At 44.8% G+C, this 18416-nt stretch overlaps 1 protein-coding gene across 17 annotated transcripts in view; it reads right to left on the bottom strand.

Annotated features, from left to right (window-relative positions):
- The window catches only part of SYTL2 (synaptotagmin like 2), a 117339-nt gene that overhangs the window by 57865 nt on the left and 41058 nt on the right, over positions 1 to 18416 (bottom strand). For all 17 annotated transcript variants that reach the window (XM_047690930.1, XM_047690929.1, XM_047690932.1 and 14 more), the window contains one exon: positions 8264 to 8791. In XM_047690930.1, coding sequence (XP_047546886.1) covers positions 8264 to 8376 — 113 coding nt within the window. In that variant the 5' untranslated portion in view covers positions 8377 to 8791. The remainder of the gene's footprint in view (positions 1 to 8263; positions 8792 to 18416) is intronic.

Genomic DNA, 18416 nt, shown 5'->3' with positions numbered 1-18416 from the left:
GTCATCACTTCATGATTTTGAATCATCAGAGAGGTCCTGGTTCTTACCAAACATTTCTAATGGTTTCTAATTGCCTAAGGATTTCCATGGGGCAAACAATCCCCTATGGGCTGCTGATGGAGCTTTTGCCTTCTCCAACCAAAGGACCAAGTTTGAGTTCAATTCCAGAAGAGAGAAGTCCTTCCCATGTTCCCTGATTAGAAAATGAGCCCCAGCAGCATAGCCTGTACTCCATATATCTTTGCTTGGTGTCTCTGGAAAATAGTGGGATTTTATTTAGTACTTGTGGAGTGAATGCATTTCATATGAGGCCCCTGACCGCCTGGCTTCAGGCTGCGTTTTCAGGTTCATTTTCCAGCACTAACCCTCAGACTCTACTTGCCAGTACTCTAGACTTCTTACTATTCTCCAAACTGCTCTTTCTGACCTCCCTAAATATTAGAAGCAGAAAGGCCTGGCAGAAAGACTATGAGCTTTAGACTCTCCCAAACAGGTCCAAATCCTAGTTCTGGCCCTTCCTATATGCTACCTGGGCAGGTTACTGCACCCCTTGAAGCTTCGGTTCTTTGTAAAGACAGGAAAATATGACCTACTTGGCAGGACTTCTGAGGTGATTAAATGAGGTGTTTACCTAAAAGCCCCTAGCAGTGCCTCCCTCCATCTTGGTAGGAAGCCAATAAATCCTGAAGTCTCTCAGGATCTCTGTCCTCACTTCACTGAGCAGCACATTGCTCCTCATCCTTCAGATCTGGCTCGTATGCCACCGCCAGGGGGAAGCCTTCCCTGAATGCCAAGGCACAGGGCAAAAGCTTGCCCTTCCCCAGGCACTCCCAGAACTGACCACATCATATTCCAATGATCTATTTGCACATCTGTCTCACCCACTAACCTGTCAACTCTGCAAACTCCCTGAAGGTGAGGACTACGTCTTAATCACCTTTGTCAGGCCAGCACCCAGCACCGAGCCTGGCGCAGAGCTGATACCCAACAATTGTTTGGCAAGTGGGTAAATTAAAGAACACATAAATGTTCCATGGCCACCCCAGTCTGAGTCAGGCAAGAGATAAGAGTGATCCTACCACCGCTGGGGTTAAGTGAACCATACCCATCACGAAGGCAGTGACTTCTTAGACGAGGCAGGGCACCTCACTCTCGGCAGAATAGGAACGAACATGAAATCGGGTATCAGCCATCATCTTGTTGAAAGAGACCACAAACCTTCCTAACCTAACAGCTCTCGATTCCTCTTCAGGAGGCTGTTTATTTACTTATTTTTGGTGTTTGGCTGAGAGGCATTTTGTAGGTGCCTGTGTGCTACTCTGGACCTGCTCCTGCCCAAACAACTGTCTGGAAGCCCTGATCGTGTGCACCGTGAGCACACGCTGGCTGAGACAGGCCCGCCGAAACACACGGTCCCTTGGAAGGCTGGGAGCCATTACAGTATGGAATTAGGAGGGGTTTCCAGCTTATCACTGAAGCGGCAAAGGAATAAGAAACTACTCCAATTCACTAAGTGCCATTTATGTCTTTCCTCACATGATAATCCCGGCTAGGTTTAATCAATTTCTTTTTTGATCTTAGTCATTTGGAATATTTCATAGATGAATATGTATGTGTGACATTAAAACCCAGGTTTTATAAAGATGTAGGATCATTAAAAAAAAAAAATCCCACCATCTAGATGGTGCTCTTATAATCTTCTCCATCAGCCTGGGTGGATGTCTCATTTTTCATCAACTCTAATTGTACCAATAAAAAATGGCATTTGATTCTCTAATTCTTATACCATTTAGTTGAAGTGAGAAAAAGAGGTTTCTTAAGATCCCAGTTTTCATCCCTTACCATCCTATGCACATAGGCACACGGAGCATAGGAGAGAGCTGAGGCTGGAGAAGAGGTCCACTTAACAACCCACAGGCTGGTGGGCTTAAGTGAAGCTAGAGGAAGAGCCCTCGTCCCAGACAGGACAGGGTCCTGCTGGCCCTCCAGGCAGGACATGCCCCCATTCTTTTGGCTAATACACACAAAGCATGTTTTGTACTAGCCCCATGCAAGTCACCTAACATGCATCATCTCATTTAATACCTACAATTTCACAATTTAGTCAATTATAAAAGACAGCCATCTTGTCTCCTCCTTACGCTAAAGGCCATATGTGTTCATTTGTTCATTAGTTTATTAATCCCCTTTATAGTTCATAGTTCACAGTTCATTAATCCCCACTAATACCAGCCATATTCTCAGAATTGTGCATAAAAAATTCAACATTTTAGACAGCCCAATGCCTGTCTCAATTCCAGTGTTGCAGAGAGAGAGTGTGAGCACTTCCAGAGGAAAGCCAGAAAAGCAGGGACACCCTCCAGGCTGGCCTCAACAGTTTTCCCTTAGTCTATCCTCTTTTCCCCCTTTTTATTTACACAACACACCCCAGCTTTCAGCTACGCATCATGATTTGGCAAAGGCCTACCTGTTTGATGTCATCTAGTCAACTAGATAAGAACCAGCAGGCTGTCCAGAGAGGCTAACTGGCCCATTCCCCAGCCTTTTCTTTTTTTTTTTAACCCCTCAGTATATTCTAGACTAGATGGTTATACTGTGTGAATTGAAAGTATTCCGGGGCCAAAGAAGTTAAGAGGTTTGCCCAAAGACACACAGAGCCAGGACCAAAAGCCATGCAGCCTCCTGGTCAAGGCGGTATCTGCTACTCCATCCTGAGTGAGCCAAACATGATTTTGGTGTCTAAGATGACCATCACACTTCACTCTACAAAGGAATTAACCTTTGAAAGAGAATCTGAAAACCAACACATGTGAGAATGAAATAAATTTCAAATGTTCCTCACAGTGGAAGATGGGAGGACACATGTGTCCCTTGTGTTGTGGACACATCGTAAATCCCTACCATCTGCTGAGCAGCACAGCAGGTGGAAAGCACAGGCTTTGCAGTTTGAGGCACAAGGCTTCAATTGTGCGGGGAGCTTAACCTCTTCTACCTCACTTCCTCAGTGTTAAGCAGGTTCAGCTACTACTGCTGTGTAGCTGAAAGGGGCAAATGTATGTGGAGCTCTGTATACAATATGGTTTCTTGACAAATGTTGGTTCCTCTACTCTTGGCTTTGATAGAAAACACCCCAGAGGTCCTGGGAAGCAGTTCTTCAATGCCAACTGCCTTTACTTAGGAAAAAAATAAAAATAAAAAACTAGGTCTTAGGGGAACAGCTAAGAATCATAAGATGTGGTCACGATTGAGATGCTATCTATGGCAAGAATGCCCATCCTGGCGATGTGGCTCTGTGTGCACGGGGGTGGGAGGCGTGGTGCTGGGATATCCTGCTGACAGTATGACGCCAAGCACAGGAAACACCACCTTTAGAGTGTCTCATTTTCAAACCATAAAAGACTAAAATTACATATGTGTATGCAGAATGGTGTTTCTTAAAAAGAAGAGGCGGTAGGAAGAGAGAAAGAATCTATCCTGATGTCTGCCTCACTGCTGGTCTGTGGAATGTCTCCAGCAGTTAGGGAGCGAGCTGAATATCCACGCATGGTAAAGACTGTGCCCAGAGACGCAGCGGGAAACACAGCTGCAGGGCGGCCGTGACCTGGGACGGGTATCTTCTAGCTGCCTCTTGAGACACCACAGGGGCTGTTCCCTTGGGTTGAGTCCATGTTCTACCACAAACAGGTAGAGTGATTTGGGAACTGAACGTTTACTTCCCCTGGGTGACACTCCTCTTTCTCATTCATGAAATCAGACCGGAGGTAACACAGAGATGAAGTCATCTGCACAATGTCTCAGATGAGCATGGTTGTGAACAACCGGAAGCCCTTGATATGTCAGGAAAGGCAAACAGATTTCAGCGTGAACGTGAAATCTCACCTAGAGCCGGACCGAAAAGCACTGGGAGGCAGCACCTGGTCTTAGTGGGCAATAGTGCTTCACTGCATTAGTGAGATCCTCTCAGAGTTGCAGGAGAATCATACTCCACAGTCCATAAAAAATTAGCATTCGAAAGATCAGTCTGATTTATAGTGGCAGGTTTGCCTTTCTAATGATGTTTTGCTTAAGCCAATATCAGAATTATGACTTGTGTTTCTAAAACCACACACCAGCTAGGGAGAAGTATTGGAAAACTGTAAAATCATGTTAGGGAAACAAAGCTGAGATTTTAAATGTGCAATTGATAATCCATTAGGTGGATTATCAATTTATTGATAATAAATAATTTATTGATAATATTTATATACTATATATAAATATATAATAAATAATTTATTGATAATGAATAATTTATTGATAAAGGTCAGTTTTCTTGAGTGCAGGCACCGTATTTTAATTACCATAGAATTCTCTTCATATCATTGTCCAGAGAAGTTCCCTGTACTTAGTAGATGCTCGATTAAACTTCACTACATTAAATAATGGAGAATTTGGGGAGTAATTTCCTCCTAAGGAGTCAGAGTATCAAGCATAGAATTCTGCCCTTTTTTAGAAGCAGAGGTGAAGGGGGGAATAAGGGAATGGAAATATGTCTATCACTTCTTACATGCTAAGATTAAGAATTATTTTACTTAATCCTCACTCTAATCCTTTGGGTTTGGTGTTAACGGTCATTCTCAGTCTCTGGGTTAAGGCTCAGAGAGGTTAAGTAACTTGTCCAGTGAACCACAATTGATCAGTGGTGAGGAGAGGATTCAAACTCATGTCACTTTTGACTCCAAGGTTAAGCAGGGGACTTCTTCCCTAGTCTTGTAAAGAAAGAATACCAATGATTTTGACCCTAACTGAACATGATGCTTTGTGAACCCACTGAGATTCACTTCAAGCACTCTGGAGTGTCTGATTACGGCTACTAATAATACCTCCTAGACAGTGCTTCACAATTAACAAATGATTAACAAAGACAGCTTGTAGCTTCCCAAACTGCAAAGGGCAATAATAGCAGCATGGGGTGGAGGGAATAGCACCGGACTGAGAGCTTGGTCTTACCACGGCTCTGGCAGGGATTATCTGTTTGGCCCCGGGCTAGTCACTTTCCCTCTCTGGGCTTTACCTTCTTCTTCATCTGTAAAATGACTGATAGGGACCAAAAAATCTTTCCAGAGCTGTCAGGCTATAGAGAAAGCTAACGCAACAGTCCAAGACAACCAGCCAGAGGCTGGCAAAGGGGCTGCACGCAAAAGCCTACAGAACAGCATTTTCAAAGACCAGAGATCTAGTTCCACCAGCCTAGGGGCAGAAAGCCTCAGACCCATAACAACAAGTCCCTTCAGTCCTAAATCAAAGAGGGGTCAGAGCGCCATTCTCTTTATGTGAAGCAGGCCAGGCCACAGGCTGCACCTCTTTGTGTCCACCCCCTACGGGCTTCACGCTCATTGGCTGCCCCATTCCCCATCCACCCTGCACCATCACTCCTCCCCAGGACCAGAGTCCTAAACCTATCTGAGCTGAGTCTACATCAGGTGCTTGATGCCTAACTAAAAACTTCCCCAGCGTGGTGGTAGTACACGGGGCTCAACTCACACTTGATTTATTTGCCACCCCAAGACTTCTCACTATCAGTTTACAGAAGCATCAGCTGCGGGGCACCTGGGTGACTCAGTTGGTTAAGCAACCGCCTTCGGCTCAGGTCATGACCCTGGAGTCCCAGGATCGAGTCCGCCCCGCTCTCATGCTCTCTCACTCTCTCTCAAATAAATAAATAAAAAATCTTAAAAAAAAAAAAAAAAAAAAGGCAGCAGCAGCAGCTGCTGGGGCACCCTGAGAAAGAGCGAACAGAAAGGGAGTCTGCAAATCCACTGCTTTGACTAAGGGACTCCCTGTCACTGGGGCTGCTGACAGCTGGTACCAGAGGCTATAGGCTTACACCCCTTACAAAGCCCAGTTCCAGCCAGAATTTGACATTTCTGGAGGATTTTTCTATCAGCCACGCAGATGCCTGTAAAAACACCTCCATTCAAACACACAACTCCATGGAAGACTCAGTAGCCTGCAGTCCCAAGGGCCAAGTGCATTTAAAAGAGGGGGAGGACAAAGCTCTCTTCCTAACCCAGCTCAACAGAGGACACAGAATTGCAGACCACACATGACAACTGATCAGTGGAGGAATCGAAGGAATTCAGCAACCCAGTAGTTACAGTCCCCACATCCTGACGTAGGAAGAGGGACCCAGGGCCATCTTTGCTCCACCACTTTCTTTCCAAGTCTCCCTGTCTTGTCTCCTGAGAGGATAAAGGAATTCCCACCATGCTTTAAGAATCAGCTAGTATTGTCTCTGTGTTGTCCTCACTCCATATTTTTAAAAATGGGTGTAACAGTCCTGCCTCACAAACTCTCAGCATGGTTGTGAGGAAACGTAGGACATCATTCATGAAAGGGCTTTATAAACTGTATTTGGGTAAAGGATCAGTGTTACTAAAAGGCTCTGAGGGAGGATTAGGGTAAATTTTGCCCCTCGTGGATAAAAATACTCAAGACACCCTACTTGCTAAGAATGGAGAACAGCCCCCCCCCATATCCCGGTGCATAGAGGACTACAGGCAGCTTGTAGGGAGGTGCATGACTAGTAAAGAGTCCCATTCTCAGGCTCTCCAGCACCTGTCACCATCACAGCTCAGCGTCCTACCTCATACCAAGCAGCTGCCCTGTTCTCCATGGCCAGGTGCCAGGATGGCTGGTCTGCTACTGTTTTCTCAGAAAAAAGTGGTAGAGTTAGTGCATGAGGACCTGAAGACCAGAATGTGACTCTCAATCCTGACACCTATGGGTTGTATGAGCTTGAGCAAGTCACCTGACCTGTCTCAAAGTCAACTTCCTCACACATCAAGGAGGCATAATTATATCCCACCCTGAGCCCCTACCAACTGCGCAAGTGTGTTTGAAATCAGAAAAATGCCCTTTGCAATCTGTTCATTGCTGTCATTTGTGAATCATTAGTTTGTTAAGCACTGTCTCATGAGCTATTATTAGTAGCCATAAATAGATGCTCTGAAGGGCTTAGAGTGAATTTCAGCATGTTTGATTAGGGTCAAAATATGGGAAATGGTGCCAATAGATCCATTACTCATGGTCCTGTGTCCCAGGAAATAGGAACATGGCTTATGCTCCTTTCAGATAACTCCTGGGATGGGGATTATGCAGTTAATACACCGACTCACATTCCAGAAGCCTTTCAAGGTCTTCAAAGCCCGAGGTTACACAGGTAACAGATGGCAGGGCCTGGGCTCAAGCCCACTTCTTCGGCATCCTGCTCTCACTCTCCTTCTACCAACCCTGTGGGTGAGTGGAAAGTGGAGGGAATGTTGACATGGAACATGTGGGCTCCTCTCAGCAAGCACATGTCGAAGCTGCCACTCCTTCTTGTGAGACACAGATGAAAGAGTGGCTCAGTCAGAGCCAATTTCAATTGCTGTTGAAACCAATTCAAACATTTCTCAAAGTATGCAGAAATGTGAGCTACTTCCCGATTTATTTTCTTTTAAAAATCTTAGGAATTAAAAAAAAATTTTCAGGGGCACCTGGGTGGCTCAGTGGGTTAAAGCCTCTGCCTTCAGCTCAGGTCATGATCTCAGGGTCCTGGGATCGAGCCCCATATCGGGCTTTCTGCTCAGCAGGGAGCCTGCTTCCCCCCCCCCCCGCTCTGCCTGCCTCTCTGCCTACTTGTGATCTCTGTCTGTAAATAAATAAATAAAATCTTAAAAAATATTTTCAATTTACCTCATGATTCAGTTTTTTAAAAGACAGATATAATACACACACATTCAAATATGTGTATGTAGATGTATGTATGTGTTTGTATAGACTTCATTTTTAATTCAGTATTTAATAAATTATAGGGGTTTCGTTTAAGATTATTTCTGGCAGGGGGCACCTGGGTGGCTCAGTGGGTTAAGCCTCTGCCTTCAGCTCGGGTCACAATCTCAGGGTCCTGGGATCGAGCCCCGCATCGGGCTCTCTGCTCAGCATGGAGCCTGCTTCCCCCTCTCTCTCTGCCTGCCTCTCTGCCTACTTGTGATCTCTGTCAAATAAATAAATAAAATCTTTAAAAAAAAAAAAAAGACTATTTCTGGCAGGAGTCCTAAGGGATTAATTAAGAGACACTAAGAAGGAAAGAAGTCCCATCCAGGGAGTAACCTAAAACCTAAAACCTATAAGTTCAAGCTCCAAGTCAGAATTTCCACTTATGGCTGAGAAGAGAATGTGTCCCATCTTCTGACAGACTGTCCCTCCTTCCCCCATGCCAGGGGACCTCCCAGGCCCTTACCTGACTCTCTCCTCTTCAACTCTCTTCAGGGCAGCATCCCGCTGCAGCACCTTCATGATGGCTTCTTGCTCCTCCTCTGTCAGGAAGCTCAAGTCAATCATTTTGAAAATCATACACAAAATGAAGAGCAATGAATCTGGCTTACAGTTCTCAAAGCAAAACAACTATGCCTGTTGCTCAATGATTAGAAGATGCAAAAAAAAAAAAAAAATGAAGTAATGTCTTGTTCAGTTCTGCAGCAAAAGTCTTACATTGGCTCGGCCAAAGTTTTAGGTGCCTGAATGCAAAGTCCTCCGCGCCCTTTCCAGTGAGGAAGCGGTGGTCTGTGGGACGACGTGGAGAGGAGGCTCTCAGAAGGACGTTGCATTCCTTACCAGCCAGGTCACTTGTTCCCACAGTGGCATTCCTACTCACACTCTCACTCTGGACCAGTCTTAGACTCAGCTTATTATCAGACTCAGTTCACTCGTCTTGCATCCGGGTCATCAACTCGAGGAGAGGCAGCAACATCTGAGCATCTCATGACACCTGGGGGATCAGGAGACAGTGAACGTGAGACAGTGTGAGGCAGTTCTGTAAGCATTGCTCGTTTTTACAAGATTTAAAACGTGCCTGGGGAAAGAGGATGACCAGTGAGATGGTCTCCGAGATCAAGGAAACCGGTTTGGTCAGCTTCTTGAGCAAACGGGTCATGAAACACGCTTCTACTCAATTCCAGAACACCAAGATGGAGAGCACACAAAATGCCTGTTGATGTTTGACAACTCACTGAGGAAAGCAATGGCTGCAAAAAGGAGCTGGTTCTCGCTCTCCAAAATCATGGGATGTTAGGCTAAAAAGTCACACTCAAGGTCAGTAAGACCAGGAAGACGTGATTCCAGCTGTCAAGTGATCATGGGTAAGAAACTAGAAATAAAAATTCACAAGTACTCACATCTCCGTGAGTAGGAATGTTGCACGGGAACGCATCTGGACTCTGTAATGACGGGTCATGAGCTGGTATCACATAAAGGTAGTGTGCACAAAGGGCGGACTGTTATTCTTCACCTGGTTCCACCTCTCACCCTTGCTGGATCTAGAGCAACTCCCCAAGATTGCTCCCTTCATTTCTGAGAACGAAGAACACTTACTGGTACAGGTAGACAAACTGGGGGAAAGGAAGAGGCAACCTCCCCCAACCAAAGTGAGGATTTTAAGTAGGACTTTGGGCAAGAATCCTATTTCCTTTGAGGCCACTCAAACCCATGTGCAATGAGAAGGTGACATGCAGAATTTCACAGCTGTTTGGGGCTTCAGAGGTCCCCTACTCCAGGATGGGGGCCCTTTAACAAACACAGTGCTTCACAGACAGCAGACACTAAGAATCAAGTATTCAGTAAGTTTTAGGCAGTCTCATTTAAGAATAAAACAGTACGTGTACCACTGAGTCCTTTTTATGAATAAGTTCCTCACTTTGGCTAAATAGAACCCCTGGGAAGTATCCCCTCGGTCACGTTAGCAAGTGACCCCCCACTCTGAGGCTCAGCTTTCTCATTCCCACTTGCCTGCCAGTAGGATGTCCTTCACAAATTGTAAAGATGAAGTGAAATAATGAAAATCAAACAGCATGTATCTTGCATCCTCTACCAAAAATAGCAACTAAAAATATATTCTAGCTTCCTTTCTGAGTTCACACTTTTGTTCTATCCCCCCAAATAAGAGTGTACTTGGTCATGGCATTCCCTTTTCTCTTTTGTGTTCTATTTCTCTCCGATCTCCCCCATGAAGTATAGACTTCAAAAACAGGTGCTCTGATGACCTTTGTTTTATATTCCTGAGGCTCTTGCATGTAGCTCACACTGACTACTCAAACATTAAGAATGTACTAAAATGTACATGCATTTCTATAAGTCGGTGCCTGTTTGCTCATCTTGAAAAATACTCACCCTTCAAAGATGAAAGTTACCATCTCCAACGAAGCCTTCCTTAACTACCTCGGCTAGAATTAAAAGTAGATTCACTTATTCTTCCTAATTCTTCACTCCCTCCCTGAAATAGCCATGCAACCATGATGCCACGAGAGTAGGCAGATTATTCATCCCTATCTTCCTGTTGTTGAGCTTGACCTGTGACGTTGGTCAATGGAATGCTACAAATGTGATACAAGCATAGGCTCATGTGGGTTGGCTTGGTGGCTTATACTCCTGCCACCGGCCCCAAGAAGAGCCTGCCCAGGTAGCTCCTGCCTTTCCAGTCTGAGTCCCAGCAAAGGAGATGTAAGGTCAGACCAGGACCTGAGCCACCCGGAGTATGTAAGGCCACCCCAGCGGACCTGGAGATTATGGGAAGAAATAAATAATTGTTGTTGGAAGCCACTGAAGTTTGGGATTGTTCTACAATACTTCTGTTGTGGGAGCCTAACATAAACACTTTCTTCTCCATATACCCACCTCCACCGCTATAATTATTTATCTTCCTTCAGTCACTACCATTTGACTGGGAGTCTCTGAATGTGAAGAAGTAGGTAAGTAAATGAATGAACCTCATCCAAGTATACAAGTTTACCAGCGGACGGCTGTTGATTCTTTCCTGCAGAATAGCTTCCTTGATGCATAGTAACTTCCTTAGACCTCAGAGGCCAGCAAGGACCTGAATTTAGGCCACTTTTGGAGAACCATGGATGATGACATATGGTTCAGTGAGAGACTGTTTTTAAAGTCAACGAGTGCAGGACAGGAAGAGATAAAAGGAGAGAAACAACTCAGGTTGTCCAGCGGTGGTAACTAGGAGCATTGCTGAAGGAGGAAGTGCTGGTTTCTACACCTTCATGTACAACCGCAAGCTAACCAGTGCTTCTGCATAAGAGCTTCCAAGAGTTAAAGGTTTTTCCCCAAAATCAGTGAGACAAAGGGCAATGTCTTCATTTTACAGAGAAAGGAGGGAAGGGCCGAAACCTCTGACTCCTAATTGTGAGAGAGAGCATCAGAGCCCTTGGATGGCAGTCAAGACTCTTCAATACCAGCTGCTTTCCCAGTTCCCAATACTCTGGATGTTCTCTGTCATGGAAGCTAATCACGCATTTCATTCCGCAAACATTTACTGAGAGCTTAGTATGTGCCTGGCACTTTTGGAAGCACCGGAGACACAGCAATACATAAGACAGAGAAAAAGTCCTGTCTGTGGAGCCTAAGGACCCTCAGAGGAGACATCAAGTTAAATAATAATTTTAAAACGCCTAAATAATTAAATTATATAACTTGCCAGAAGGTGATATAACAGAGCATAGAAGGGAAGGAGTGAGGGAGTTGGGAGTTTTAAAGAGAGTGGTTAGGGTTGGTCTTGTTGAGAAGATGACACTGAAACAAAAACTTGACAGAGGTGAGGAAACAAGCCACACTGCTCTCGGGGGTCCAGAGGTCGAAGCAGGTCTGGCACGTTTGCAGAGTATCACAGAAGTCAGGGCTGGGACAGCAGAGTGTGCCAGGAGGAGGATAGGAGAGAGCAGGTCAGAAAGAAGTAGATCATCCTATATTAGGCCTTACATTAGTGCTGTACGATTTCCAGATGGAGCAGCACTAAGGAAAGACAGGAAAAAAGAGAAGGAAGTAAATATTTACTGGGTATGTCCTACATGCCTGGCACTTAACATCATTTCATGGGATCCTCAGAGAGATGTAAGGCAAGCATTTTATGATCTGTGTTTTTCAAATGAGGAGAGTAGGGCTCAGGGAAGTGTCAGCCACTACCCTTGTGTGGTAGGGCTGGTATTTGCCAGTAGCTTTTTTTTTTTTTTTAAGATTTTATTTATTTATTTATTTATTTGACAGAGAGAGAGATCACAAGTAGGCAGAGAGACAGATGGGGTGCGGGCGGGGGGAGCAGGTTCCCTGCTGAGCAGAGAGCCCAACGTGGGACTCGATCCCAGAACACTGGGATCATGACCTGAGCCGAAGGCAGAGGCTTAACCCACTGAGACATCCAGGCGCCCTTTTTTTTTTTTTTTTAAGATTTTATTTATTTGAGAGAGTGAGTGAGAGAGAGAGAGAGAGAGAGAGAGAGAGAGTGAGTGCACACAAGCTGGGAAGGTGCAGAGGGAGAAGCAGACTCCCTGCTAAGCAGGGAGTCTGACCTGGGGCTCCATCCAGGATCCTGACATCATGACCTGAGCCAAAGCAGATGCTTAGCTGACTGAGCCACCCAAGCGCCCCTTGCCAGGAGCTTTGTCAGTTTAATCCACCCCAGTGCTGACCTGTCCTTTAATTCTCCCATCCACAGATTCCTCAAACTGGGAAGCAGAACAAAATTCTTCTGACTATGGACCTTCATTCTCTGCTTACGCATAGATAAACTAGTGGCCCACAGTTGGCAGTCAGCAATCAGGGCAATTTCTATGGAAAAATTGGGAGGGATAAATTTTGGCAGCGAGGATTTCCGATGTGTTCACAGAAGGAGTAGCTTCCAGGGTGAGCAAAAAGTTCTAAGCTTCCGCTTCCCTCCCACCCATTCTCATCACGCTACTGAGTGACTTTCTAAAAGTGAGATCTAAGCCATATTCCCAGGTTTAAAACCCTCCACTACTTCCCATTGCCCATTGGCTAATGCTCAAGCTCCTTACCATGGCCTGTGGGACTCACGTGAACTGGCACCAGCTTTCTTCACCAAGTGCTTCGCCTGAGGCTGCCCACACACAACTCTTCAGTTCCTTTGGCCCCCAGGCCTTTGTATATGCTATTCCTTCTTCTTGGAATACCTTTCCTGGGTTGACACCTCTTGGACCTCAGGTTAGATGTCACTTTCTGAACAGAAGTCTTTCCTAACTTCTCAAGGTCAGGTTAGGCATCACTCTGGTGTGTTCATTAGCACCTGACTTCCTGAGTCAGGATATTCATCACACTGTCTCGAATCCGTATCTACTCATGCTTATTTTCCACTCGTTTATGAGCAAGGCCTGGGCACCTGAGAGCTCTGGGACCCCAGTACCTTGCACTGTGCCTCACATCTCCTAGGCACTCACATACTTAATGCATGAACACAGATGGAAGAGGCCTGAGCTTCCACTTCTCCTTTCACATGAAGCTGGCTCTAGGGCCAGACTGAAAAACCAGGTCCAAATGATTCAAGGAGTTCTCCTCCAGATCTTTCATATGACTTCCCCAAGTCTCAGTTTTTTCATCTATGTGATGGGTGTATTTACTCCTGCTTTCCCTTTTCTTAACAGAGATTATTTGAAGCTATGGTGAGAAGGCAGGACACTGGAGAAAAAAATAAGGAGTGAGCAGCAGTGGGAACAGCAGCATGAAAGGGAAATTTACGGGCTCCAAGTGCAGATAGTGCTGAATTCAAGCTTTCCATGTGTCAGCCCTATTATGCCACATCTACAAAAGTCAATACTCTTCTCCTTGTCAAGTGTCCAAAGTTAAGCAAGAGATGAAAACCAAGGCCCCAAACAGTTGGCACCTGCTGGTGATCACAACTAGAAGAGCTAGACATATAGGCCTAATCCCAATCATGGTGCCCGGCCAAACCCCACTTAGAGCCTGATTAACAACACCATCTGTTCCCCCACTGTGCTCTGGTGCAAGGGCAGGCCCACAGAACACCTCTTCCTTCCCCAGATGACTGTTGTTGTTTGTACCAAAGCCTGCAGACCCCAAGTGAGGGGAGGAAACCTCAAGTAAGTAGTGACTCTCACATGATGAGGTTTTGAGAATAGAAGCAAATTGTCCTGACAGTCCCATGACATCTAGAATGAAGGCTGGAAAGAAAAATCTGGGAGGCAGAAGGAGGGCAGGCATAACTATGCCAGAGTCCGGGTGGGGTTGGGGAAAACAACGTTGGACAGAAACAGCCCTGATCAATGAAGGGACTCACTTCCAGCAGGGACAAACCATCATGCATCAAACCAAGTATTCTATAAGCTTCCTAGATCATAGTGGCATCAAGGGATAGATGGAATAACCCACAGATTGTTCAGAGGATGCCTAGGAAGGAACAAATGGAGTGGAACAATCAGAGAACCTTTGCTCACCTCCTGTGCAGCGCAAAGATCTCCTAGCTGCATACCACACTGGTGTCATCAGACCCTCAGTCTACTGTGCCAGGGCACCCATGCCCAAAGTCCTAATTCCCCAGTGGGGCTGCTCCACTTCTCGGGCTTAGTTGGCCCTATGGTTGAACTTGCCCGTAATTTTTACCCTTTGCCTTCAATTTGCCCTGGCCCCTTCAGCTCGCCCTTTCTTTCTTCTTTTCTCTTTTTCTTTCCTTCTTGTTTGCTTGCTTTCTTGCTTTCTAATATTTTTTTTAAGATTTTAAGATTCTTTTTTAAAAATTTTATTTTATTTTATTTTATTTTATTTTATTTTCAGTGTTCCAAAATTCATTGTTTATGCACCACACCCAGTGCTCCATGCAATACATGCCCTCCAAAATACTCACTAGGCTCACCCATCCCCTCACCTCCCTCCCCTCCAAAACCCTCAGTTTGTTTCTCAGAGTCCATAGTGTCTCATGGTTTGTCTCCCCCTCCGATTTCCCCCAACTCACTTCTCCTCTCCATCTCCCAATGTCCTCCGTGTTATTCCTTATGCTTCACAAGTAAGTGTGCTCTATCTCTTAAAATCTTTTAAGATTCTTTTTAAGATTTTATTTATTTATTTGAGACAAAGATAGCAACAGAGATAGTGAGATAGAGCACAAGCAGGGGGGAGGGGCAGAGGGAGAGAGAGAAGCAGGTTCCCCACTGAGCAGGGTGCCTGATGTGGGGCTCGATCCCCAGACCCTTCAGCCCCACTGAACGCAGATGCTTAACCCACTGAGCCACCCAGGTGTCCCTTACTCTCCTTTTCAAAGAGCCATTTAAAAGGACAACAGCTTTCTTGTTCTTCCTGAATTTCCTTCGCTGAGGGGAAGATGAGCTTCCTTCCTCCCTCAGCTGTTCCTCACATGATGTCGTCGAAGCTTTTTATGATCTTGCTCTTTTTTCTCTGAACTGAAAAATGAGCAGGTGGTGCTATGTGTTTTACCTCCGAGATCCCACCAAATCTCTCTGCCCACCCAGCGAGGTGGGGACTCTCTACCTCATGCGGATAACATTGGGCTCAAGGAGTTAAATCACTTGTTTATCGTCACTCAAGCAGAACATGATATGAAGCCAGAGCTGGAAGGTTCCAAAGCCATTGTTTTTCATCTTTCACTACCTAACCACCCCCTTATTCCCAGAAAGGTCACACAGCTAGTCAGGGACAAAGATGAGATTAGACCCCAGTTTCCTGATCCCCAGTCCAGGTCTGTTTTCACCTTGCTTTCCTCTTTCCACGCATGCTCTATTTTCTTCTTTGTCATCTGCTATGAGCAACATGCATTGGCCCTCAAAGCAGGGCAGGCTCCTCTAAGAACAACTTGTAAGAACCAGAAAATAACTGAGCCCTTTCAATTTGTTTTATGCACAGACATGGAAAGGAGCAAAAGCACAGGAAGGAGGGAGAAACGCACCTGTGTCAACATGCAGGAATTTATAACATGGCCCTGAGTCCCTTAGAATGGTAGAGACCCTAGGAACCAGACATTGTTACTAAAAGAACCTACCTTTATGTGTTTAAACTCAATCAGAATGCATTCTCCTATACTTACATAGAGATGTGTTTCCATGAAAAGCAAACTGTCCACAGCACTGTCTAGAAACTATGCTACATGAATATTTTTTTGTGTGGTCAGGGCCTTCACCATGCTATTTTAAAATATGCAAATTACTCAACCCAATATGTTGCCTAAATTGGGCTTTTTGAAAGCATAATTCATTGCCTTATGACTGATTCATGGTAACTGCTCAAAAATGTAAACTGAGGGACGCCTAGTTGGTAGAGTTGGTTAAGCATCTGCCTTTGGTTCAGGTCATGATCCCAGGGTCCTGGGTTTGAGCCCTGCATCAGGCTCCTTGCTCATTCGGGAGCCTGCTTCTCCCTCTGTCTCTGCTGTTCCCCCTGCTTGTGCTCTCTTTCTCTTTCTGGCAAATAAATAAATCTTTTTTAAAAAATGTAAATTGAATGAATAAATAAAATGTCTAAATGAAATGAGCCTCTGAATAAAAGAGCAAATGATACAGATGGAATAAGAAAGAATATGTTAGCTTGTTATCCAATCACAAATGTGTTTTGTTTTTTCTTAGAGGAACAACTGAAAGATCAAAACTGATAGATCTTCAACATACAAAGCTTTTGCTATCATGAGGATTATTCTAAAGGTGGAAGCTGTTTTTTTAGTTCGTTCTTCTCCTCCAGCTCCAGGCTGATGTGGCTGACAGCTCATGTTTCCCACAGATTAACTTGGTGACCTCAAATTAAGAATGAAATAGACAGAAGGAATGACTCCTTATATGTGACAACTCCCCTCACCCCTTAATCTCACACTCAAACCTAATGATAATGTCCCCAGATTTCTGAAAACTCACCTCTGCCACTCCTAGGCAAGTTTGGACTTGTATCCACAGGAACAAAATATTTTCATCAAGCCCCAACCAAGGACAAGATAACAAGCCATGTGAGATAGACAAGGTCACACACAACTAACCATCCTCCAAGTACCATGTGAAGTACTAATAAAGGAGGCCCAAACCAAGGGCTTTAGGAAGGAAATAAAGCGAGGTGAGCCTTGAAGGCTGAATTAGAGAGGAGAGTAGGAATTCTGGGTCAGCGTCCTGGGCCACAAAACCATGAAGTGACTCAAAAAGAAGGCTGGTAACCGGAGCATAGGGTATGAACAGGGAAACAGTACCTGGGGTCAGACCCCACAGGGTCTGAAATGCCAGGGAAGAGAAATTTGAACCTGAATTTTTTACATTTTCCAGTCTTGATAAGTGTGCCAGAACCACCCGCTAAATCTGTATTTTCTTTGTATAAGCAGGATTCCAAAAGATGAAAACAGTGAAGAAAGAAAGGAGCTGGGGAAATGGGTAGCTGAAATTCATTTTAAACTTCATATTTGAGGGCATGTGGGTGGCTCAGTCAGTTGCATCTGCTTTCAGCTTAGGTCATAATCCTAGCGAGCCCCATGTTGGACTCCTTGCTTCTCCCTCTACCCCTCTCTCCCCAACTTGTGTTCTCTCTTGCTCTCTCTCTCAAATAAATAAATAAATAAAATCTTTTAAAAAATAAACTTCATATTTGGGCAGAAAACTCAAGTCTTTAAAACAGGATGGCAATCTACAAAAGGGATGATTTACCTTTGACAACCTATCAATAGGAAGCACTAAGATAGGGATTATGAATCCTAGAACACTACTATTATATGAATCCTAGAACACTACATCAAGAACTAATGATGTATTGTATGGTGACTAACATAACACAATTAAAATAATAATAATAATCATAAAAAGACACAGTAGAACAAGCCTCATCTGATGTTGCACAGACCTGCTGTAAAAGCCAACATATCCATGGGTTTTTATTGATTATCCAGCTTGGGAAGCACCACGAGGTTCGTCTAAGTTCAAAATGCTAGAGAAACACCCTCTCCCCTCAAAAGGGCAGCACCCTCCACAATCCAAGATATCACTTCTGGGAGAGGGTAAATTGTATGCTCTGAAAGTTCTGATAGTATACCCAGTCCTTGCCCTCAGAGCATCGATGCTCTGGAAAGGAGGGTAGATGTTGAACAAGCTGGAGATGTCTACAATGCAGAAGAGCAGGAAGCTATAAAACTCTTAACCAGGGGGCTTAATGTAGTTTTGAGGGCCAGGGAAAGCCTCCATGAAGAAATACAACCTCTATCAACTTTAAGCTCTATAGTGACCTCTAAATTTGGGAGTTCAGTCACTTTAATTAAATTCATCATCATCTATATCCAAATGTGGCTGAGGAGTAGCAGATTCCCAGATTTGCTCAAGACCTACAGAATCAAAATCAGGGACGAGGCCCAGGAATCTGCATTTTCTAGAATGTTCCCACATGCTGCCAGATGCTTGGCCAGGTCTGGGAATCACAGCTTGAAGGACTCCCGATAGGTCAGAAACCACTTATGATTGGTTAAAGAGCACAGCATCTAGTCAAAGTGAAACATGTTCATTGTACATCAGTTGCTTTCTGGCTGTGACAACAGCAAACCTGAAAATGGAAGTAATAGCTGAATATAGTCATCACAAGTTCTCTGTGCAGATGAGGAAGCTGAGCAGCAGAGG

The sequence above is a fragment of the Lutra lutra genome, chromosome 10 (genome assembly GCF_902655055.1).
Source record: "Lutra lutra chromosome 10, mLutLut1.2, whole genome shotgun sequence".
Lineage (NCBI taxonomy): Eukaryota > Metazoa > Chordata > Mammalia > Carnivora > Mustelidae > Lutra > Lutra lutra.
This window is presented reverse-complemented; position numbering and strand designations above follow the sequence as displayed.